At 38.3% G+C, this 24,710-nt stretch overlaps 1 protein-coding gene across 4 annotated transcripts in view; it reads left to right on the top strand.

The window, feature by feature from the left end:
• LOC103464932 (histone deacetylase 7-like) overlaps nt 1-24,710 on the top strand; it is a 48,856-nt gene that overhangs the window by 11,104 nt on the left and 13,042 nt on the right. For 2 of the 4 annotated variants that reach the window (XM_017304996.2, XM_008409344.3), the window contains exons 2-20: nt 4,317-4,494; nt 10,856-11,036; nt 11,946-12,030; nt 12,346-12,460; nt 13,275-13,354; nt 14,124-14,237; nt 15,158-15,255; nt 15,595-15,693; nt 16,524-16,671; nt 17,359-17,603; nt 17,764-17,970; nt 18,433-18,640; nt 18,765-18,898; nt 18,994-19,081; nt 20,131-20,171; nt 20,954-21,061; nt 21,766-21,821; nt 22,919-23,006; nt 23,567-23,686. In XM_017304996.2, coding sequence (XP_017160485.1) covers nt 10,905-11,036; nt 11,946-12,030; nt 12,346-12,460; nt 13,275-13,354; nt 14,124-14,237; nt 15,158-15,255; nt 15,595-15,693; nt 16,524-16,671; nt 17,359-17,603; nt 17,764-17,970; nt 18,433-18,640; nt 18,765-18,898; nt 18,994-19,081; nt 20,131-20,171; nt 20,954-21,061; nt 21,766-21,821; nt 22,919-23,006; nt 23,567-23,686 — 2,166 coding nt within the window. In that variant the 5' untranslated portion in view covers nt 4,317-4,494; nt 10,856-10,904. Of the gene's footprint in view, nt 1-4,316; nt 4,495-10,855; nt 11,037-11,060; nt 11,740-11,945; nt 12,031-12,345; nt 12,461-13,274; nt 13,355-14,123; nt 14,238-15,157; nt 15,256-15,594; nt 15,694-16,523; nt 16,672-17,358; nt 17,604-17,763; nt 17,971-18,432; nt 18,641-18,764; nt 18,899-18,993; nt 19,082-20,130; nt 20,172-20,953; nt 21,062-21,765; nt 21,822-22,918; nt 23,007-23,566; nt 23,687-24,710 lie in introns of those variants that run through there. The other 2 variants (XM_008409345.3, XM_017304997.2) reach the window with 2 other exon arrangements.

The following is a 24,710-nucleotide window of genomic DNA, read 5'->3' as shown; positions in this document are numbered from 1 at the left end:
GCTAAATCAGCTGGAGTCATGTTGTACTATTTGTTTGTCTTTTAAAGAGGACATGTACAGACAGGCTTTACATTTGTAGCGTATGTGACAACTGACTTAACTTTAACAATGACTTACCAATAGTTGTTCCTATTTGACATAGATTATGAAGTTTTTATGGTGATGTAGTGTGTCCATTGTGCAATAATGGTAATTGTAAGCGCAATCAGAGGATGTAATTTTGAATAGTACCGTTCCCTCAGTCATAGTCAACCAGTGTTTCAGACCATCTCTGAAAAGTTGTTTTAGGACATTATTTTAATTGAAAGCCATAGATATAGGTTTGTTAAATACAGGTGTTTATTTTGGTAATTTGATAGCTATGTTTAACAGTTTATCAGAAAGTATTATAATTCCTATAAAATTATTTAAAAAAAACAATAATGTTTTGTGCTATAGCCCAATCAATCATGGGTAAGACAGCTGTCTTAATAGTTACCCAACAGACCACTAACATGCTCCACAAGGTGTGTGAGCCACAAAAGGTCATTGATTAAGAAGCTGTGGTTTAAGGGTGCTGTATCCAATTGTAATAATGTAAAGTTAAGTGGAAGGAAGAAGTTTTGATGTGCATATTTCTCTTGTTAATCCCTTCTAGAACCAGGGATGACCGCTGTAACATTTTACCCACTGTAAGAAGAAAAATTATTGGATTGTTGCTCATTTAATTTGCAAATCATTGTCAAAGATTATGAGTCATGATTTAGGGAGCCATGTTGTCTACTACTGTGTTGCATTAAGTTCAGAGACAGCTGTTTACCATCTGCATTGCAAGCTTCCCTCTAATGACAATTTTCATGATGATGCTAATTTCATTTTCCAACATGACCTTCCACCTGTCCACATTGTGAAAAGTTTGTTAAACCAGTACCTGGTTTAATGACCATTGGTATCACTGTGCTAAAGTGATTGATAAGCATGCCTGGACTAATATGCAATAGAGAACCTATTGGATATTGTCATGAGAAAGATTTGAGACACCAGAGCCATGCAAACTAGCTAAAGATCACTATACAAGCGATAGAAGCATGATTCAGTTGTGCCTCAGGCTGATTGTTTCCATGTCACAGCCTACTGATGCAGTACTTCATGCAACAAGAACACAGATGAAAATAAGATACAAATGGTTTGAACAACTTGGTTCATAATTTACATAAGTTAAGTAAGAAGAAAAACAGATATGCTGTGGGTTAAGTGAACATGGATATCATGGTTTGTATACTGGTACAAAATGTTAGTAGAAAGGGAGAAAACTGTGATGTACAAACAGATTATATAAGGTTTGTGTGTCCTTTATAGTATGAAAGTTTTAGAAACCAGTTAACCCTGTTGTTTGTGAAAAAAGCAATATTAAAACTCCTGAAACGTCTGCACTTTTTAGTTTTGGTGTGCTGCCCCACAATAATCGGAGGAAATCATCTGTCCTAACTCTTTGAAAGCTTTTTTGTTTTTTCTTTTGCCTGTGGACAGTCGAGTCCAAACACACACATTGTAAGTTTCCCATTTGACCAGGTTAGCTCTCTCTCGGCACAGATGAGGTCATAGTCTTAATGCTGTAGCAGAGATAGAGTTACATTAGTTTCATCAGCACCTTTCCAGAGGAATAAAGACCACCTGCACTCCTATTCATATTTATATTATACATCGGTGTTGTAAATCACATATTTTGAACTCAATTTGTGTGATCTGCCTATGTTTGTTTCTTTTTCTAAAGATAACTTTATGAAGAAATAATGTTCTGCCCGTGGTGAACATTATTAGCCATTTTACACAGTGTCAGCTGGCCTCACCTTAGCTTAACTAGTTGTAAATATGGTGTTCTATTTATATCTTTCTTATCGTGCAGTGAGCATCCTTTTGACTTGTCCTGAGGTATGAAGCTGAGTTTCATTCATATGGTTTATTTTTAAACAAACAAGATCGTCATGTTTATTTGGTACATTTTCTTTACATTTAACAGCTAAACTGAAGGACTGGTGTGATGATTTATACAGTGGGGTGAATCAAAAGGCCTAAATTTTATAATAAATTTATTTCAATTAGTGTCATTGTGTTTTGCAGCTAATTGGCATATATTCAGAGCTTCAAATAGCTAATCTGTCAAATTTTATCAGGGGCCTTCTTTTGCAAACAGAGCCTATCTTATCAGTCAAGACAGAAGATATTGGGGAGTTCACTAAACTGTTTAGTGCCAAAGCGTAAGCAAAACATCTGATTATTGTGAATGTATGAGTGTCCTAAAGGTTTAGGCTATTGTGATGTGTCAAAACATGTCTCTTAAGCAAAAATATAACCTTATAACCTTTTATCAGCATGAGAAGTGTAAAGGCCAACTTATACTCTAGTCAAAAATATGGTTGTTACTTTCAATTAAACAACCCACAGCTGTCGCCTGCATTCCAAGGAGAAGCAGCCACTGATCTGTTTTAATCAGATGTCAAAACTATTCAGAAGCATTGAGACTTCATAACAAACCATCCACAGCTGACGTCCGGTTATTGTGGATTTCAACACAATGTGTTCAAATGGGTGTTAAAGGCCAAAACAGAAGGACATCTGTTTTCATGTAGTTACTTTAACTGTAGCAGGACAGTGTTACTCAAACACTGTCCAGATAAAGATTTTTTTATTTTATTTTTTGCTTTTAGTCTGAGGACTGTTTTTCCTCTTTTCTATAAGGATGACTAGTCACATTGAAAAGGGATCTTCCACGTCAAGGTTAAGTCATTTATTTTCAGCATTTGTGATTCAACTCTTAAGTTGTATAATAAAAATTTGCAAAAAATACAATTTCATGGTACTTTCACTGGCAGTGGACACCCGTCTGCTGTTCTTTTTTAAAACAACAAGCTTATACTTTTTATCCAGTACACATAATTATGCTCCACAATTGCAAGAGGTAATGCCAACCTTTTTCCCAGAAGAGATAACCTTTAAAAGTCAGCAGTGTTTTCCCCATGTGAGCCACAGCAGCGCTCTGACAATAGGGATAGTGTTCTGGATCGACCAGAGGCCCAGATCACATTTCCTGTTCCTGATTTAAGATCAACTCAGCTGACTACTGATACAGTCTGCTTCTCAACAACACAGCAAAGGGACCATCACTTTGCTGTTTATTATTTCTGTGTGTGTATGTGTGTGTGTGTGTGTGTGCGTGTGTGTGTGTGCGTGTGTGAGTGAGAGAGCGAGAATGAGAGAGATGGACAAAAACAAAGAGAAACACAGAAATTGATAAGAAGATAGCATGATAGAGAGGGCAAAAAAGTAAAGGGTAAGAGTGGAAGTTAATCAGTAACTTTATCAAAGGCTAGAACTGGAAGGTAGTCATATCATTCTTACTGACTTCAGGGTGAATTTAAAACAAAGAAGCCCTTCCCTGTGTATAATCACTTTACCTTTTGTGCAGTAATAGTGATTCACAGTTATTGCCAAACCTATTATCAGAAGTCAACATGAGAACCTGAGTTCTTAGTCAAATCATCCCTAAGGCAGGTGAGTAAAAAACAAAATTGCACGCACTAATGTTTCTGTGTGGGTGTGTTAAGGAATTCCTTCACGTAACATTAGGTAATATGAGGATCACAGAGTGTTGGAAGATAGAGTGTAAAGATGAGATGTAGAGGCCACTGATCGGATTAAGTTGGTGCTAAAGATGACCAGTCTCTAAATCTATTTTACATGAAAGAAATAAACTGCTAGCTCCCATCAGGTTAAGTCTGGGCCTATTCTTAGCTTGAATAATTCAGGGTAATATTACTATGATACTGCTCACACAATGTGTTTGAATGGGGGATGTGCATTAGTATTAGTTTTCTGACTCATTTTGGCACAGTTCTCGAACCATCCTCGACATCCTTTGCGAAACAGTGTGCATTTTTGAAAACAATTTATGCAAACAGGAAAATACCATGGATTACCTGCAAAAACCAGTCTGTTTCTTACAATCCTTAGTTCGTCTCTGTCAGTGAATATCTCTGTCAAGGAACATATCAGTTGCATAGCAATGGCAGTCCTTGTGTCATTTTGTGCAGATAAACCAAATTTATTGTCATGTTAATATAAAGATTACTTACACCTCCTGAAATTTCTGATTGTTGGGCCACCAATTCTTATCCACATCAAAAACATATCTGGCATCTGTTGTGATGTCATCACGTGCTGCATCCATGGCACCCAGAAGAGTAATGTGTGCAAATATATATTTTCCATATCCAGGCTCCTCTGTTTTGCCTCCTAACGCCTCCTTCACAGCCTCACTTCTCTTCATCTTCCCTTAGGCTGTTGACTTCACACATACCTATGTTGGAGAAAGTCAGGATTCACCTGGGAACAACTTACCAATTCAGGACAGGTTGAGGAACGGACGTCTAAAGGCTCCCACATACTCTGGTGTACTTGACTCCACAGAGGTGCACGCGTACTCCAAGCAGACTCAAAGTGGGCGTCTGCGCAAAGGTACATTTTTAGCAGAGAATTGTACACAACCACTTGCATGGATGTACAAAGGCATTTGCAACTTGTTCTAAGAAATGAGAAAGAGCTTGCTTGATATGCATAAGTGACACGGATTTGAAGCTTGAATAAGTAGTTTTGAGAATTTCTATTCTGATCTGAGAAATGCACCCAAGTGAAACTGAGAAAAACTGTTATTAACTTTGTCAAAAAACCGGCATCATGAGTAATCAGTGTCAGCCCGGGTGTTAAACCATCAGTCATTTTATTCACAGTGTCACATACTTTGTCTACATATCTTCAAAGAAGATGCTGTTTTCATGACTGCATTCTTGGACATAACTAGTAATGTTATATAACCTTCCAATAGCAATTACACTATTCAGCCCCTATAAGAGATTAAGTTACTTTAACAACTTGTTGGCCTGTGTGTTTGAATCTTGTCTGATGAGTTTTTGCTTCTGTATACCAATTCTCAATCTGCCCACTGTGACCAACATCATGAAAGCTTTGATACCAGCGCACTGCACTGATTGCATATGTAGTACTCAGAAGGTTGCTAAAAATCCACTGCAGCAGGAGGAGTTCACACCAATTGCTTATAAAAGCTGAAATGCAAATTAACAGAGCTAAATAAGAGCAATTAAGACATCATTGGCATCATAAAGTGTATGCTCAAAAGCAGTCTTTAAAGAAAGCATGCTTTATATAGAATGTTGTGTAAATATAGCTATCAGTGTGATTAAAATTTAGAACACTTTTGTTTTCCTGTCTTTGGGATATTTTCAGCTTTATTATCTTCTACAGAAATGTTGAACGTAACGAGATGGAGAGAGTGAAATGCATGGAAGTGCTACAGGTCAGAATGGAAATATTGACCCGCTGTAATGAAAACTATTAGTGTCCTTCCATAGAGCCCTGGAACTACCTAGCATATTGATTTTGCTCATATTTAAAATCATTTTTCTAAAATTTTAAATGCTTATTGCACTGTGAGAAATTGGAACATAAGTTAATTTATTTAAACACATAGGGATACATTCCAAGGTTTAGTTTATAATTTTTTTATTTTGTAACTAAAATCTGTTTACAGTCTATGGAGTATTGTCCAGTGCAAGATGAGAGACAAATGAGACAATGCAGAGCAGCTGAAAGGTGATTTTAAAGTAAATTGGGCTTCCCCAAAACATCAACAGTGCTACAGGCTGTTCATCTCCATGACAAACTGCGGTGATGTAGTCATTAAAATAATTCAAGTGTTAAGTGCATATAACACAGCATATTTCTCAGTATTATCTTTTTTTTTTTGACAACATTATTAATAGCTTTATGCCATTATAATGCAAATTCACAGAAATAAACATTTCTCAGTAGATGTAATGGCTCTATAAAAGAGATTTCCTTTTTAAATTAAATTACTGATCAAACCATAAAAATAAATTCAACAAATGACTAAATGAACTGTAGAACTTCAGTTCCTGCGGAACTTCCAGGTTAATTTTAGTTCTATGCAAACCGGTTTCCAACAGGTGGAATGTATGTTGTGGATTTACCATTGTTATTGAAGCTACCAGAAAAAAATATCGTACTAACTTTGTTCCAATGAACTGGTTTGTCTTTGAGGTGTGGCTGAGAACTTTCATTTCACTTGTCCTAAATTTAGTTTGGCTTTTTTGAGGCACCTGAAAGTTGGTAAATGTGAAAATGCTGGCAACATGTTTTCTTTTTGAACTGAATGATTGTATTCAGTGTGGATGCAGACTGCCTTTAGCTCCTTGTTGAAACATCCAGGTATCCTGTTACAGTTTCTGAAGACAGATGTTCCCAGGGACAATACAAAGCTTACAGGGCAATGCTATAATTACTGGGGGCCTGATCATATGAAGAACGTAGCTCTCACATCTTATTCTGACCACACTCTCGTATACTTACTAAAAACTAACAAGTCGCATAAAACCGAAAAAGAAATAAGACCATTTACATTCTGTGCAATCTGATGGATTTAGAGAACTTTTACAAGAATGTTGATTTTGGGAAGTCGTACATCATGTTAAGGTACGTATTCAGAAATTGTCGTGGCACTGTGGAAAATTTGTGCAAACATTTTCAAGAGGAAATGAAGAGCAGTGGTCATCAGTTGTACACCAGCTACTGAATCGTTACCAGAAAGCTCTGAATTTGAACAGCTATTCAAAAAGCAGTAGAAGTACTTGTTACTTTAAATAACTCAAACCTCAGATTTACTGTGGTTAGATACAATGTTGTATTGTATATAAATTCAGGAGGATTATGCTTAATCTTTTTGGTAGATATACGGAAAAAAACAATAATTCTAAAAATATTCTAAATTTTTTGTCTGAATCTTAAGTGTTTCTCTTCAATTTGAGAATGTCATTACTGCATATTCCCAACATTTGAGCTCAAGTGGCTTTCGCAATGTTTTCCAAAAAACTTAAAAATAAAATCTGGGAAGTACATGACATGTTTCTGTTAAACCTCCTGTACTCTGATGTACTCTAAAGAAAATCCAGAGCAAGAAGTTGTGTTCAGTCATCACCTAATTAGTAAATCGAGTTTGGGCTACATGCACACCATGACATCTACAAATCACATTGACCACAGGCTACTTGAACACACAAAAAATATGAAGATCTAGATTAAGTAATAAAATATAAACTTTTAGTTACACAACTCCAATCTCTACAATCTCAGGATGTTTTTAAGTTCATGGCATAAAAACTGTATGTTTTTTACTGGAAAGAGGCATTATCATTCAATGCAATCTATTTATGAGGGACTTCACTGTCCTGAACATGTTTCTTTTTTCATGTAACTTGGAGTTGTACTTAAGTTTCTGAATGCCACTTCAACAAGCAGACAAATACAGAAGCATTTGTTAGCTCTCGTAATACTAATAATACATTCAAAGCTCTAACACACACTCCTGCCAGACAAGTGGTGTGTTGCTATTAATATGTTGGGAAGCAGCAAACTCACTGTTCTGAAACACAAGTGCATGCATAATTGTGCTCAATAACGCCGGTGTTTGCCGACAGGTGATGCTAAAAATACATCGGTCTGCTTGCATGCACTGAAACTTGCACAAAGAGCCTCAGTGCTCCTTCAAAAGAAACAAATGGTGACTATTAATACACTTGCACCAGCACTGATGCACTAATGCATGTGAATGCACCATCAACTGTCACACAAACAGACCCTGGTTATGCAAACACAAAGGCCTGCTGTGTACTCTCTAAAGAAACAACTGCAAGCTATTAATATCTCGGGGTGCATAGGATGGACGCACACAGGAGGATGAGCACATTTGGAGATTGATACTCCAGCTGCTCGGAAGCAGGGGGACAGAATGTGCCCAGCAGCTGTGGATTCCTATAAACGTAAGAAGGGTGGGTGCAGGGAGGAGGGTGGCTACTCCCGCTAGAAGGTGCCAAGCATGGTGAAGTAGCTGTCATGTTATGGACCTCAGGAACTGGTCTAGTATTGAGGAGCTCAGTGCACTACATACTTTGCGTATGTTTCACTACAGGGGGTGAAATGCTTGAGCATATGGAGACTAAAAATTGTGGAGTATATATATACTTTAACTTGAAGTTTAGTCAAGTGAAAAAGCAAAGTCGGCATAATATTTAATTTGCAGCATGAATAGAATTACTGCTGACAGATTATCTGTGAATCTCTCGAGCTGCAGCGAAGCCATTCAACGAAAATAGCAGCTTCTGCTTGCCTAAATGAACCTAGAGGATGTTATGGTGCAGACTAACTTTAGAAACAGGAAGTCACTGTTTCTGTGCGAGTCTCTGTCTGTGCATGGGTGTGCATGCACGCCAGTAAAGTCTAAGCATGTGTGTTTGTTATGCGTGCGTGAATGTGTGTTTGTGTTGGTGTGCTGCTGCACTGGGCCCACAAAAAGAGGATGATCGTGTGAAACGAATATGCTATTACAGAAACCAGAAGTTTGCCTCCTGCTATTTTTAGCACGACAACACTTTAAAGAGAGACAGAGAAGCAAACATACAGATCTTATCGACTTAAACTTCTTCTTGTTCCCACCAGATTTTATCCTGTAATTGTATTTGTGAAGCACAGTTGGTAAATAAGCACTACTCCTAAATAATGTTCGCTACAAACATATCAATCACTGTGAAGCAGAGTTAAAAAGAAGTGTATATGATAGTTTTAATTCTTGTGAAGAACACTGGTAATATGATAGGAAGTAATCATGGGTGCCTTTAATCCCTCAGGGTGAATGCAGATGAAATCTTATCTCTCTAGTTGGCTCTTTGAATGCAGAGTGCAGTGACCAAGCTGGTTTTGTGTCAAGTCAGATGTCATGAATCACGCTGAAACTCTGCCTTAAGATAGATCATTAGTGCATAAACTCTAAATGCAGGTGTTTGGAAAGCATTTTTAGACCAAATCCCCACTGGATGACTTGATTTCACTCAGATGTATTCTATTGCCTCTAACTGTTTTAAGCTGCACTTTTTGTTGCATGAGATGGATTTTCAGTTCCTTTTACAACTTTTACCAATCGCCACAACAGAAATATGTCCGTTTTCAATGCCTGCATGTCAGAAAGTCACAAACGGGAAGCATTAGTTTTAAAATGCAAATTGCTTCTTTGACTGATTGCCTCGTGCTCAGGTATGTTAGCAATGTAGCTTTAGAAAATGGTTCTAGAAAACCTTTCAAGTTTGTCTGCTCTGCTTTTGTCACCTTTTGCAGACCATTCATTTTTGCAAAAAATCCCACAACTTAAATACAAAATGCCATAAAGTTAACATTGACTTTTGTCCTGGTATTCAAGGTTTACACAAATCTTCAACATTTATGGCAAAAAAAGGCCCCATGCAGTTTTTCTGTGTAAAAATATACCGCAGGTGTTCCTTTTCTGACTTCCTGATTATTTCCTTTCTCTCAGGGGAGTTGACTTGTTTGGTGCTCGTGTGTGTTTTTGTGTATGTGAAAGTGTTTGCAGACTATCTGAGTTCCCTCCACCACCACTCGGCTGGTGATTGTTTAATTTCCTTTAAAAACAAGCAGACATTCTTTTGGTAATACTCACTGTGCTGCTCTGACTGGTTCTTCAAGCTGTACCTTAATTTTTTTGTGTGTTGGAATGAAAAAGAGAACATATCAAGCTAAAAGGAAAAAGAAAAAGCATTGTTACATATTGTCAAGTCTCACAGACCAGCCTAAAGTTAATTGGTTTTGTGTGGCTGTTGAAATGCAGAAAAAAATTGTTCACATTTTTTAAAGTGCGACTAGTTCGCTTCTGTACAGAGATGTGCCAGGAATCTGCAGTTTTTGCTGTCTGTCGCACAACAAATCTAATCAAACTTTTGTCTTAAATTATACAAAATGTGTTTTTGATTATTAAATTAATCTGCAGTCATAAAGTCACAACCTGTTTTTGAGTTTCAGTCTCATGTTATGCACGGTAAGTTAAGTGTGTGGGAGTGTTTTCTTTTTCAGGGGAACTCTGTCTACGTCAAGCACATTTCTTTATTTTCTTTCCCACTCTGACTTACTGTAAGAAATGAGAGTTGGTTGTTATTATAGTTGGATGACATCAGCTTGGATGTTATCGGAATAATAAAAATTTTAGAAGTAACTGGAACATTTAGCTAAAAAATATAAGGCACTATCCCAGCTGCTGTGATGTTAGTGACTGTTGCCATGACAGAATAGTTGCTGTGTTACGGTAACAGTTTCCATAACTCCATCTTTTTCACTGTCACTGAACCCCCAGGGCAGCAAGATGTATCCTTCCATACATTCTGTATCTATACTTTTGCATCAGTACTGAAACTTGGCTTTGCACATTTATTAGTTTCAGGTGTCGGTATTGGATTACCTCTATATTTGCACATTGTTTGCAAGATTATGCCAGGTTCACTTTTTCTAGGTGTTTTTTAACCCTCTGGTCAGCTCTTTCTTTTGTAAGTTATACCATGAGAGTAAGTTTGTTTCACAATGATGCTGTTGGACTTCTTGTACTCAGAAATAACCCCTGATATTTTTAGGTTTCTAAATTCAGTGAACTAAAACTTTTGTCTTAGCACGCAATTGTGTAAAAAAGTGTCTGTGTTTTGTTCTATTTACTGGAGGTCTATTTTGTTTTCTTCTGGTGAAATGAGTAAAACAAAGGGCAAAGATGCATATTTACCTTTGAAAAATTATTAGAAGTCTCAAGAGACGTACATTCTCATTGGGAGAACATTATTGATAATCTTTACCAACAGGGAAATAGTTATTAGTTTCAGCCCTAATCTAAAGGTAACTCTCACCCAGTGTCACAGCTCAACTGATCTGTCCTTATTTTTTCTGTTCCCTTGTACAGTGGATGTGATCCTCAGCAGTCAGAGTTGGCCATTTGAAGGGTCAAGCCCATGGATCTGACTTTAACTCACAGGTTGTTACATCCACGTCCAGATTCGGCCATGCTGGCTCCACAGCCTTCATTCTATCTGGAACATCTCACTGCTCAACATTGCTCTCAGTTTTCCCAGCACCACTTGCAGGTGATGTAATACAGATAAAGATGTGTTCCAATAAAGGTCTCAGCATTTATAAGCATGGATGAATTGAGTGATCAGATGCAGTAAGAAGGATTCTGTGTTATTTTAGTTAGTTCAGATATACTGTACAAAATCAACAAACTGAGGTAGTTCTTTATGTATTGTCACATTCCACAGTATCAACATTTTATTTGTACAAAACATGCCAGTAGGGCTATTGTGCAGCCCTATAATAGGGCTGCACAGTGGCGCAGTTGGTAGAGCTGTTGCCTTGCAGCAAGAAGGTTCTGGGCTCGATTCCCGGCCCCGGTCTTTCTGCATGGAGTTTGCATGTTCTTCCTGTGCATGCGTGGGTTTTCTCCGGGTCCTCCAGTTTCCTCCCACAGTCCAAAAAAAAACATGACTGTCAGGTTAATTGGCTTCTCCAAATTGCCCAAATTGTTGTTTGTCCTGTGTGTCTCTGTATTGCCCTGCGACAGACTGGCGACCTGTCCAGGGTGTACCCCGCCTCTCGCCCGGAACGTTAGCTGGAGATGGGCATCAGCAACCCTCCCGACCCCACTAAGGGACCAGGGTGTAAAGAAATGGATGGATGCCAGTTTAATGTAGAAAGACCTCCTACCACATTAACCACAGGAGGAAAGCAGCTGCTTTCCCCACAAGCTGTACACAAGCATAAAACTCAGCAGACATAAGTAGCAACCAGGTCAGAATGTTGTTACCAGATCATTTCCTCCTCATTTACGACTGAGCTGTAAACAATATTTACATTTTGTGCCAGTAATGGTGTACAAATGGTGTTTTTAACCAACATTGGCAGCAGCTAAATGTCACTCCCTTTAAATTCATCTCATGTGTGCGGTGCAAAGAAGACTGGACTGGGTCTAATGTTTGTCAAATTTTTCTTCACAGTATAACACTGAACAAAGACACAGAAAGATGGAGGGGAAAAGAGAAGACCCACAGCAGCTGTTGCCAAAGAATAAAAATGAACAGAGTGAGTTGAATGTGTTTTCAGACATTTTTCTGAGAGGTTGTCAGAGTCTGAGTCATCGCAGCGTAACAGTTTTCAGTGTAAATGAAGGGGATTTCCTTTACTGCCATGTATTATTGTATTCCAAGGAAATTTTCAAAATAACAGAGTCCAAAAAAGAAAATAACAGAAGTGTCCTATATTTTGTTTTGGGAAACCCTGTACTGCTATTTAACATTAGCTTGTACTTAAATTTGCATGAGAGGAATAACTATTTATTATGTTACAATAAAAATAACTACTCTGTGGACTTCATTGTCCTATTTTAATGTGTGGCAGGTGCTGTAGCTAGCAAACACGTAAAGCAGATTCTGCGTGATCATATAATCATGAAGAACCAGCCTCCTCATGATAGGGTTCCTGGCAGCCACTGCAATGCCTCTCCGGGATACAGGTGAGACTGGCACTGATGTCTGTTAAATTCATTGTTGTTTAAAGTTCTATTTTACAAGAATGTTAAAATGTTTTTTGTCAAGGTGGAATCAGTAGTACTTCTTTCTGAATCTGATCTTTTTCGTAATGATACATCCACAAACTTAAATGTAGAAAGTTGCCTTCAGACGTCACCCCGAAACACCAGGTGGGTTTCGGGGTGTTGTGAAAAGGTTATATTATAAAACGATACTCTTTGCTTTCAACATCTCATTGAGAACTGTTAGGCAAAAATATAATGACTTCCACAAACCTGACCTTTATGGGAGAGTGGCAAAAGTAAAACATCATGGAAAGAAACCCTGAAGCCATTGAGGCTGACCTCTAAATATTTGAAAGAAAATACTCTGGTCAGATGAGACTGAAACAGAACATTCTGGCCTCCTTGCAAAACGCTATGTACGACAAAAAATGAATGATCCTAAACATGAAATCACTATGGGGACTTATGGTGGGGGCAGCATAGTGGTGTGGTGATGGTTTTTCAAAAATGGAGATAGTAAAGTTGATCAGAGTTTATGGGGCAAGAAACATGCAGGGAAACTCTGAAACTCTTAGAGGTATGCAAAAGACTTGAGACTGTAAGACTTTCTGCTGGACAGTGACACTAAACATACAACTGCACTAAAAATCAAAGCCTATTTATTTGTTGGAATTACCCAGACTTAAACTTGCGGCTGAGAATGAGTGACAAGGCTTAAGAACTGATGTTCACAACTCTCCCCTTATTTTCCCGTGACTAAGCCAGTGCGTCTGATGTTGTTTTGGTTACCTAGGCCACCCGTGCCTGACATGTCCCTCAAGCCTCAACCTACACCCTGTGACCAGCGAAAGGACCTTGCCCTGCGAAGAACAGGTGAGACTCCTGTTTGTGTTTCTGACCGGGGTTGCCACCCTTAGGTCAATTTTTTTTTTTTTTTAAGATGCTGGTGATTTTCCATTTCATTTACTTTCTGATGTGACGATTACAGTGAAATCTGAGTTATACCTCCAAGTAAAACTTACTGTACTCCGTAGCTTAACATGATACTGTAAACTTCGCTCTAAAAGTTTTTTAATATGATTTGGGCATAAGGAGGATAGAAAATCTAAGATATTCAACACATCTTGATGTGGTCATTGGGTTAGAATGAATTAAGCTCTAAGCATCAGATCTACAGGGTCAGAGCTGCAGGACAGCCATAAAAACGGTGCGGCAACAGTGAGGCAAAGAGAAGTTGTATAACCTTAACTAAGGTATGTGTAAAATGAACTGCGTGAGAATCCTGAGTACTTCTTCCTCACTGTATGAATCGGAGTGGTTCCTTTTTTTTTTTTTTTGTTACATTTCTGCGAGTACACCATCCATTATTTATTTACTTTGCCCTAAAACCTTTAACACAGACACACATCTACACACACACACAAACTCACACAAGGGTGCTTTAGTTGGCACGGCGACAACACAAACAGCTTTTATCTGAACTAAGCCTGCCAGTGATTGATTACTTTGTTTAGGTTTATTGGAGAATGCCCAATGTAAACGTGGATGATTTTAAGTATTCATTAGCAGTGAAGTATTTGCACAGTTCACTTTAACTCGATTCTGTCGCTGTTAATTTACATGTGTTTATGTATTTGAGCAGTATCCGAGCCCACACTGAAGTGGAAGTTGAAGAAACTCATCTCGACAAGACCTAACCCGCTGCAACGGAAGATCAGTGCCCCTCCTGATGTCAAACATAGGACAGAAAATATGGGTATGAACATTCATGCTCAGTCTTCTGTTTGTTTTTATATGGCATCATTTTAAGGTTATTGTATCTTTATGTTCATCTGCAGAGGCACACACTTGGCACTCTTGCCAAAAATCCTTAAAATCTATGTATTACATCAGCAAAATATCACACAATTTTTTCTTTCAAAAATCCAAACCTTATTTAAATTACATTTTAAGTGGAAAAGAAAACTCCAGTATTAGGATTTTTTTTCTTTTACAAAATGATAGGTGGCACAGTTCAATTCAGTCCAATCATACATTTATTTTTCTTTATTTATTTTGAACATGATTGAAGTATAAAACCACACACATGAACAAGGAATGCAGACATACATCCTAGTTTTCAAACAATACAGTCAAGTTCAGTCAAATTGATTAAAAAAGTGTTCTGTCTAAGGAAACCCATCAAATTTCATCAAGTCAGTAGTCAGTTGTTGTTACTAAAACTTTAGTTTACAAAAATGTAACTGAAGCATATTTCAATTTTGTCTTTACTAACATTTTAAATTAAACAGAGATTTTACAGTTTCTAATTATTAATCTAGGACTTCCTCTTACCCTGTGGTATAAATTTGACACAAGTGACATTTCTTTATAGTTCTATCCACTAGGCTGGATGAGGACACATTTTTTATCTTGGCATCCTGACATTTGGCTTGAGTATCAGGATCAGGAATTGGAAAAGAACCTTATGCTCACTGTTTAGTACAGAGGAAATTAAATGTTGGCTTTTTAGTATTTCTTTAGTATAGAGTTCTGTTACTGCACTGTAAAAATGTATATTTCGCATAAGAATCTTGTATTTTTAGGTGAAAAATAATTGCTTTAATTTGTATTTTGTTTCATTGCATGTTTATGTTTTAATGTGCTTTTGGTTTTTCCCTCCATCCTGTCATTCAGACTCTTCCCCAAGCAGAAGCAGCACTTCAGCATCAGGCTGCAGCTCACCTAACGACACCCTCATGTCAGACAACGGGTCTCTTTCACGGGCTCCTGAGGTGAGACCCTTTCTAAGCATGTCAGTCACAGTCACGTCTTTTGCTTAAAAGTGTGACATAGTGAAGGGTTTCCATATGCATTTCTTGCTTGCGTCTTTAATGGAATGCTAGTAAATTTCAGCTGCCCGAGCTTTCAACACAAATACGCTCTCAACCAGTGAGAAACAGTCTAAATGAAATATGTGTACAGTTTAGGGACTATTTCTTCATAGTGTGTAGTCTTGGTTTTTTCAGGGATGCTAAGAATGTTTGTTTCACAACAGTTTGAATGTGACGAGTTTTGGGAAATTGTGCATGTTGTGGAATGTGCCACAATAATTTAGACTTGTGCTTTTCCAGTCAAAGAGGGTGCTGATGAACAATGGTAATGTAGCCCACTTCACTCTGCCTGCCAACCACACTGCAATGCACAACATCACTGCTGGACTTCCTGCTCAGGTGAGCAAGAAATTTGAATTGAGTTTCAGTCAGAATTTTGTCGTTTTTGTATTTCTCTCTCAAGACGAAACCACCAATAATTTCTTGATTTGTATGTCAGTGTAAACGTTACAGTGCACAACCGAACAAAATTACTTACTTTGTAATGTGCAATAGCCGCAACAACACAAAAGAGTGTAAGTGGTTGTTTTGTTGTTGTTAAAGAAAAATCTTTTACTTTGATGCCTCTGAATTAAACAAAGTACAACCAGTTCCTTTCCAAAATTACCAAATTGCTAAGTAGCATTTGATTCAGACTTCAAAATGAGTCAATAAAAAGCATGTGGAGGAAGCTCCAGTGGACTGAAGAGGGCTAGTATCCTCCAGCTGTTAAATGTAGCTTTAATTGTTTTTGCAAGGGAAAAGCGGTAGAATTTGTTTAAATCTTTAGATGTGAAACTTTTTTGTAAAAAAGAAAAAAAAGTTAAGAGCCAGGTAATTTCTGTCATGTAAAGTCACAACAAACATAAAAATTCATAGTTGAAGCGCAACAAAATGGAGAATAGATGCTTTTGTGTGTTTGTTGCTGTAATGCTGCATAGATAAAAATATTTTTATTAAGTTCCTTTTATTAGTTTCTCTAAAGTTAATATATGTACACCACATGACTTCCACTTCCGTTCTGACCTTTTTGATAACAGTATAAATGTATACATCAAGTAGTCAACAAGGCAATTAAACCCTTAGCTTTTCTTCGAATCACCCAGTTTATTAATTTTTAAGCCACGCCCATAATGAATGTGTTTCTACTTCTGTAGCATCTCTGAATTGGTCATTCTCTTTCTCTGCAGGTTGACTTGCGTGTGACAAAGCCTGTGGCAGCATCGACTTTGCAGTCTGTCTACCTCCCTCTGGAGGTCCCATCTATATCTCAACGCTTGCAGCCAGTGTTCATATTTGAACCACACATGGGGCTGATGCGCCAGCAGCTTGTTCCTCGTGAGTGGCATTGTCCGCGAAGCTTATATCTGCATGTATGGCACAAACGTCATATGTGGCTCTGATAACTGTCAGAGCCACATATGCACGTTTGACTTAAATTATGCTGTTGGTGCTCGGAGTTGATGCTTTGACCTCATCTTACATGCTTGGTATCTACAAGTTGTAGTTTTATTTCCGGAGGAGGTGGATGTCATCTGACGTTTTTATGAATTGGCGAAAACAAAAAATTCCAATATATATTTATCTAATTTGTGTTTACAGCTTTTATTGTAAGTTGACAATATGACTTTTAGTGATAAATGTCCTACTTATTTGCAAAGACATAAAATGATCTATAGTGAAAAAATAGCTTTTATTTTAAATCAGAGACTGTACTAAAACTTGAATCACATATATGTCATCCTGCATGTCTTGATACAAGAGCACCCTCTTCTGGACAGAGTACAGTGATGCAGTGTCACTTACGACAAAAAACAAAATGTCATTCAGCCCAAACCAAACTGTCAAGTTTTGTTAGTTTCCCTTACAGTCTATCAACGTGCTTCAGTTTTTTTTCTGTCAAGTATTCATTCTTACTATCCCTCTTATTGTCGCTTATTGTCTTTTTCAATTCCTTCCTGCGACCTGTCCTTCACCTTATTCCTTGTTGTCACTGTTTTTCTTTTCATTTCTTGTTGTTTTCAGTTAATAGTTTGAGTACCATTCCTCAGCAACAGCATCCTCACATATCCTCCTCGTCCAGAAGAGAAGGCTTAGTTACCTTGGGCTCACATCGACCTGTGGAGCGAGCGCATTCAGAGCCTCTGCCTTACAGCCACTCAGTCCTGCCCCTGCATGCCGGCCATCATCCACACACCCACCAACAGCTCTCCCAGCTGTACCACAAGGCCGGATTGGAAAGGTTTAAGCTGAGCACACAGCTGAGCAAGGTAAGAGGAGGCAGGTGTAAACATTGGCATGCCAAACAGAAAACTATTACTCACTATGAACAGAGTGACTAAAAAAAGAGAATTTATCCTGTCAGAAAATTTAAAAGAGTTTAAGGGTGTAAAGCCTGTGCAATTTTACCGAGAATGTCATCTGACACAGATCCCGTCTGAGGACATGGACGTGGATGAGAGCGGATCAGCATCAGGTTCTGGAACAGGGTCTTTGTGCGGCTCTGAACTGGGCTCACTGTCCGAAGACGGCCACCGCAGGAGAGAAAGCAATGCCAGCACAGACTCCGTTTATGACACAGAGTCCATAACTTCCTCTCGGGAGAGCTTGATTGAGACATCACACCCTCTCAGTCAGGTACTAATGTTCATATGCAAACAAAATAGAACAGAAAAAAATCTCATAAACTTTTCTTTAAAACTAACTGGTTAAAGTTTCTAAAGATTATGGAAAGTTATTTAGAATGTCTGTGTTATTCTATATTATTCACTTGAGAAATGTATTGTATATAGAAACCACTGACTGATGTCCAACACTATAAAATCAATGTGCCTTTTTAATTTTTATCTGAATGAACTTGCCTTACCATTAGAGGGCACTGTTGGTTTATATATTCCAGCAGCAAGGTATTTTTCCTTATCAAGTTCTTGTTCAACACAAGTCAAGTAGAATTAAATTGTCCACATTATGTGCAATTTTACCAGCTGGAGGCATTGGAGAACCATACTTTACTCAAAGTACTTTTACCTCCCTCTGACTTATAATAAATGTTAATTACTTCCTTGTCTTCCCTTTTAAACTCATTTGTGCAAAACACAGAGGCAGGTAATCCTCAGATCAACTTTACAGCCAGATGTGCTGGGAGTTCCTACCTTAATTTGGCCTCATCAGTCTCATCCGCCTGTGATTCGGAGCCGCTCTCTACCACCTTCCACCTCCCTGGCGCCTACTTCACATGTACCCACCATAGTGCCCTCTATGTCACTGTCCAGCCCTGCCAAAGATGCCAAGCTACGTTTTACAACAGGTGAGTCAAACACTGACTTAAGTAGCGGAGGATTTCATTGACTATATTTTGAAGGATGGTAACGTGACTTCAGAGCAAAAAGTATTGGGTTATAAGTCACGTCTTTATGTGTGTGTGTATGCAGGTTTGGTTTACGATACCCAGATGCAGAAGCACCAGTGTATCTGTGGAGACAACAGCCGCCATGCTGAGCATGCTGGGAGAATCCAGAGCATCTGGTCTAGACTGCAAGAGAGAGGGCTTAAGAGCCAATGTGAGGTAGGGACTTTGCACACAGCTATACTATGAGTGAAAGAATTAGCTGCCAAAGATGCCAGAGGTTCACAAAAAAAAACCTTATTTCTGTGTTAAAGTGCATACTCAGTAGAAAAGCCACCCGTGCAGAGCTGCTTTCCGTCCATTCAGAAAACCACGTGTTGATGGACAATCAGAGGCGCACTGGTAAGATTAATAATAATACTGAAGACTACACTCACAATATTGCTGTGCCACTGCTTCACTATACTATCCAAAAGTATTCATACTTCTTGAATGTTTTTTCTTTTTTTTTTCCATTGCAACCACAAATTTAAATGTGGGAATTTTATTCTTTATATGTTGCTAAGCTTAATTATATGAAATAAAGATTAGACTTGAGTTTAACAATCATTGCAATTTAATTTTACGCTGGATCTAAACCATTCTCTTGTAAGTCCGGCTCCATAATTAGTGCTGTCATCCCAGAAGATGAATTTCCATCCCAGTCTCAAGTTTTCTTTGAGGTTTTCCTTGTTCGTAGCTCCATTTCTTCTCATCAACATGTTTCATGGTTCACAGTGGAGGTGGTGTGTTCAGGGTAATGTGCAGCATTAGCTTAGTGCCCTTGCACTGCGTTTCACCTGTAAGCCGTAAAGTGTAGTTTTGGTTCTATCTAACTACAACACCTTCAAACACGTTCGCTGTGTTCCCTGCATTGCTTCTGGAAAACTATAAACTGAACTTGTTATGTCTTTCTTTCATCAGTAGCTTTCTACTTGCCACTTTTTCATAAAGACCAGACTTGTTGAGTCTGCGTATCAACAGATTCTCCCACCTGAGCTACGGATCTATGCTAATCCTCAGGAGTTAACACGGGCCTCTTGGCTTCTTCTCTGTTTAATGTTTTGCTTGTCTGACTGGTCAACTTAAGTGGGTGGCTGTTCCTTGGTAGGTTTGCAGTTGGGCAACGTTTCCCCAGATGAAGAACTGAAGAGTGCTCTGTCAAACATTCAATCACCTTTAAACTTCTCCATAGTTTTATACCTGGAGAAGTATAAAACTTCGTTTTTGTGATCCTGTTTGTTCACTTCTGTTCTCAAACAAACCTTTTCTCTGTCCAATAAAATCTCAATGAAGTAATTAAAGTTGATGGTTTGTTTGTGCACTTTCTGTACACATTTACATATATCAGATTTACATATGTAAATGTGATATATTTATAACTCTTAAATACTACAAATATTTCCATGCAGGATCACGTATTTTTGTGGACCTACCATGTGGAGGTGTGGGGGTGAGTCCTGCACGGGCATACACACACACACATCAACACACAATTACACACAATACAGATCTGTTTTAAAACTAGTCATGTGGGAATATTTCCTCTCATCTAATTGCATTACTGAACAGCAAACATTACATGGCTTATTATGCCTTATTACACAATTTAGATAATGATGCTACCAATTGCTCATGCTATTGTTTTTGGCTGAGATAACTTTGAAACCTCAAAAAAAATCAAAGTCTGTACTATAGTCAGAGGGGGAAGAAACGACAAGGGAAAACATACAAGTGCTGAAAATGTATATATATTTTCCTAGGGAACCCTAAAAAGGGATGTAGGATAAATAAAATGACATATTTATAGTAAAGAAAGAAAACCCTGAAGGGGGATGGGTGGCAGCTGATAAGAGCACTGATGTGCCTGGATTTCCGGCCTTTAGCTGCTAGAGTGAAGAGGGGTGATTGAAACAAGATGGTAAACCTTGTGAAAAAAGAAATTCCTGTAATTTCAGCGTTCCCCTAACAGCACAGCAGACCGCCAGCAGAGATAACTGAAGAGTCGGGTCACATACATACACATACACACTTTTGTCGTGAAACAATTAAATATTTTGTCTGAGATGTTTTCAAAAGTAAGTAGATTTTGCCATTGTAATGAAAAACCATTTGACCCTCTCCTACTCTCTTCATGCTCTAATCAGCTAATCCTGTAATAATATGTAACAGGAATACTAACATTTTTATGAATAAAATCTAGTTGTGATGTGCTTTCCATTGTTTCAAAAACAGGTGGACATTGATACAGTTTGGAATGAGCAACACACAGCTGCTGCTTCCCAAGTAGCAGCAGGATGTGTCATAGACCTGGCCCTTAAGGTGGCACAGAGAGAGCTGAAGGTGAGATGGATCACTGTGAGATGGATGGATGGATGGATGGATGGATGGATGGATGGATGGATGGATGGATGGATGGATGGATGGATGGATGGATGGATGGATGGATGGATGGATGGATGGATGGATGGATGGATGGATGGATGGATGGATGGATGGATGGATGGATGGATGGATATGTGGATGTTTTGGGCTACATTTTTCATACTTAGCTATTACGTAGCAGTGAAACTAGTTATGTACTGACAGAGACTGACAGGTTACTCAGTGATGATGAAGCCATAACTCCAAATTCAATACATACAACTGATAACATTTTGCCAAAATTCCTGTCAACTTTAGTAAAAGGCTGCTGCTTAGTTGTCAAATCTTTCAACTACTTGGGGAATGCATGCAGCTGCTAGCTAAAAGAGGATTTCCATAATTCAAACTGACCTCAACTGGAGTAGCTCAATGTGATTACATTAACACAAAAGCAAAAAAAGAGTTTTTATTTATACTGCTTGAATTAAGTATGTTATAGACAGTGTTTACTGTGCAGTGTAATGGACAGCTGTTTCACAGTAAATGAAGGTGTTTGCAGCTCCTCTTTTGTTATCCTTTATTTATATCTAAAACAATTTCATGTTAATGTTTTAACACCTTTATGTTTAAGAATAAGTTGTTAAAACAGTGAGGTGTTAAGACTGTTTTCTGTTTTCTTACAGAATGGATTTGCAGTGGTGAGACCTCCCGGACATCACGCTACTCCTTCTTCTCCTCTGTAAGTACAGAAGCATGCACACACAAACCAATGCCTACCAGGAGCTAAGGGGGCTGCAAAGTTTGTTTTTTTTTTAATTTATTTTGGATAAATGAGCTACAGAATACTTGTGAAGAAGAGAGAGAGGGTGCCGTAGTGTGTCTATGTTAATGTATGAGTGGTGTGCACTATCTGCCCAGTGCCAGAGGCTATCTGCCTCCTCTACTGTTTCTTTACAGCTTTTGAGACACAAAGCAAAGAACCTCAAAAGAGACGTGCAGGAGCTGTGTATCCATGCACCCTGCAGATGTGCTGTGTGTGGATACGTGTGGATGTGCATATCTGTGTGCATTGATTTGTGTCACCCTTTGATAGCAGGCATTAGCCAAATAACCACATTCAGCTGGGGCTGTGTATGTGAGCTCAGCAGTGCTTGTCACTGGTTATTTATGGCGTGATAATGATTTTTCTTGATGAGCTAAGTTTGGACAGCTTATGATGTACATTGTTCACACACACACACACACTCACACGCAGGCACATACGCATGCACGTAGGCAATCACACTTTACACCCCAATGCTGACACTGCCTTTTCCAACATTCCTCCATTGTTTTTCATGCATCAACATTTTCTTTGCATACTTCTGTTGTAGACAGCCAGTGTTAGTGAGTTCTGTGAGTTCATTTCTCAGAAATCATCCCTCGCGTCCCGCCAGCTTTCTGGCAGAATTACCATTTCAAATGTGTCTTAAATTTTATGATGAGCTTTGTCTTCGGTTTGTCATGAAATGCGTGGCTTCTGCACTGCTCAGGAGTGAGACACTTTAGAGTCAGCATAACATTCTATTAACGGAAGCCATTTTTGTTTGTCCGCTGAGAAAAGGCGAACACTGAAGAACCTAAACCACAATAATATTCTTAAATGACTTGCAATAGACGTTAACGTGGCAGGAGTCAGCACTGGGGCTGTCATGGCTTGAGAAGGCACCACACACAGCCAAGGAACTGTTTTACAGGTTCCTACGGGCCATATGTGGATTTTGTGAAATTAATTTGCAAAAGATGCACAGTGATAAACACATGTGGCTGCCACTCTTCCTGTTTGTTTGTCCACAGGGGCTTCTGTTACTTCAACTCTGTGGCCATCGCAGCCAAGCAGCTCCAACACAAACTCAGTGTCAGCAAGATCCTCATAGTAGACTGGGTAAGGACCAGAACATCGATCAGCTTCACCCTTCTCTTCATGGAGACATTACAAACATACAGAGTGAAAGTAGATGTTTTCTAGGTGCAAATAACAAGGACCCAGACTTACAGTAGCAATCCTAATCACAATTTAGATAACAGTTATTTCTGTTATCCACGTGCGAATTGAACTGTCACATGTGCTTGGAGTACATTCAAAATCACACACAGGCACATAAAAGTTCACCGAGGCATACATATGCCGATCCAGAGCCAGCCACTGTCTCTGCTGAACATGTGTGTATTTGAGTCTGCTCAAAATCTTTACAAAGGACACATGATATAGTATATTATTTTATGAAACTACAGTTGTTATTATCATATCAAACAAAAAAGAATAAGTACTTTTGCCACTGATGTGAAAAGTTATGCAAGTCTTACAAACTGTCTTCACTTTATCAGTTTATGTGAGATTTTTTTGATGTATTTGTGGTTACCCTTACTGTCCAAATTATACAATACCTATTTATATCTATATATACTTTTATTTATACTCTTATGTACTCAAATCTTGTCCAGGATGTGCACCATGGCAACGGCACCCAAGAGGCCTTCTATGATGACCCAAGCGTTCTGTATATCTCTCTGCATCGCTACGATGATGGGAACTTCTTTCCTGGTAGTGGACATCCAAATGAGGTACTTAAACAGTATCTGTGTATGGTTTTATTTACATTGTGCTAATAGAACCCCACAAAAATAAAACTCTTTATTTTGTAGATTTATGACCTTGATGCGGCAGATATTATCAAAAGTAATAATACCATTTGAACTTGTTCCTATTTTGTAATGCTGCCACAAAACCCTTTTATCTATTACATGAAAAAGGTATCTAGTGGACGCAAACAAAATATAGCATAACTGTGAAAGAAAAGAAGTGCTTTTCAAAAAGTGATAAAAGTAAAAATCTGAAAAGTGTGACATACATTTCTATTCAACCTGCCAGCACCTCATAACTCTTGAACCAATACTTTGTACAACCACCTTTCATTGCCACTTCAATGGGGTATGTCTGCCAGTTTTACATATCTAGAGCCTGATTTTTTTTTATTATAAAAACAAACCACTCAGTTACATTAGATAAGGACTGTCTCTAAACATATTTTTTAGCAGGTTTCCTTTCATGTTTTTTTTTTTTTTTTTTTAGTCTTTAGCTCAATTTATCCTCACGTTCACGTCTGATCACCTTCATCGTCTCTGCTAAAGAAACGCATATCCATAGTATGAGTCTGCTATGACAACAGCAGACCCGGATTAAACAAAGCTTATTTATGAAGAGTATTCATGGCTCTGTTTCTTCACAGATGTATACCAGAATGACCTTTACAGCACAGCTGTATTAGTACTGAGACTAAATTAAACACAGGTGAACTCTATTTACCACATAGACACCTACTAAAAACACTGGATTTTTGGGCAAATAATAGAGCAAAAGAGCTGAACAAATTCACACTCATTTTTCATATTTTTAAATGCAGCCTGGTTTATGATTGTGATGGAACAAAACGTGGAAAGATTCAGGGGGTATGAATGCTTTAACCCAGAAGTGTATCTAGTATCTGTTTGAGTTCAGTAAACCAGTAAGGATCAAAAGAGCTCAGTGTGCCTGTGTAGACAAATAAAATTGTGTGCTAGATCAAGGAATAATCTACATAACACAAAA

This window comes from Poecilia reticulata, chromosome 5, assembly GCF_904066995.2.
Source record: "Poecilia reticulata chromosome 5, P_reticulata-male-v2, whole genome shotgun sequence".
In the NCBI taxonomy this organism is placed as follows: Eukaryota; Metazoa; Chordata; class Actinopteri; order Cyprinodontiformes; family Poeciliidae; genus Poecilia; species Poecilia reticulata.
This window is presented reverse-complemented; position numbering and strand designations above follow the sequence as displayed.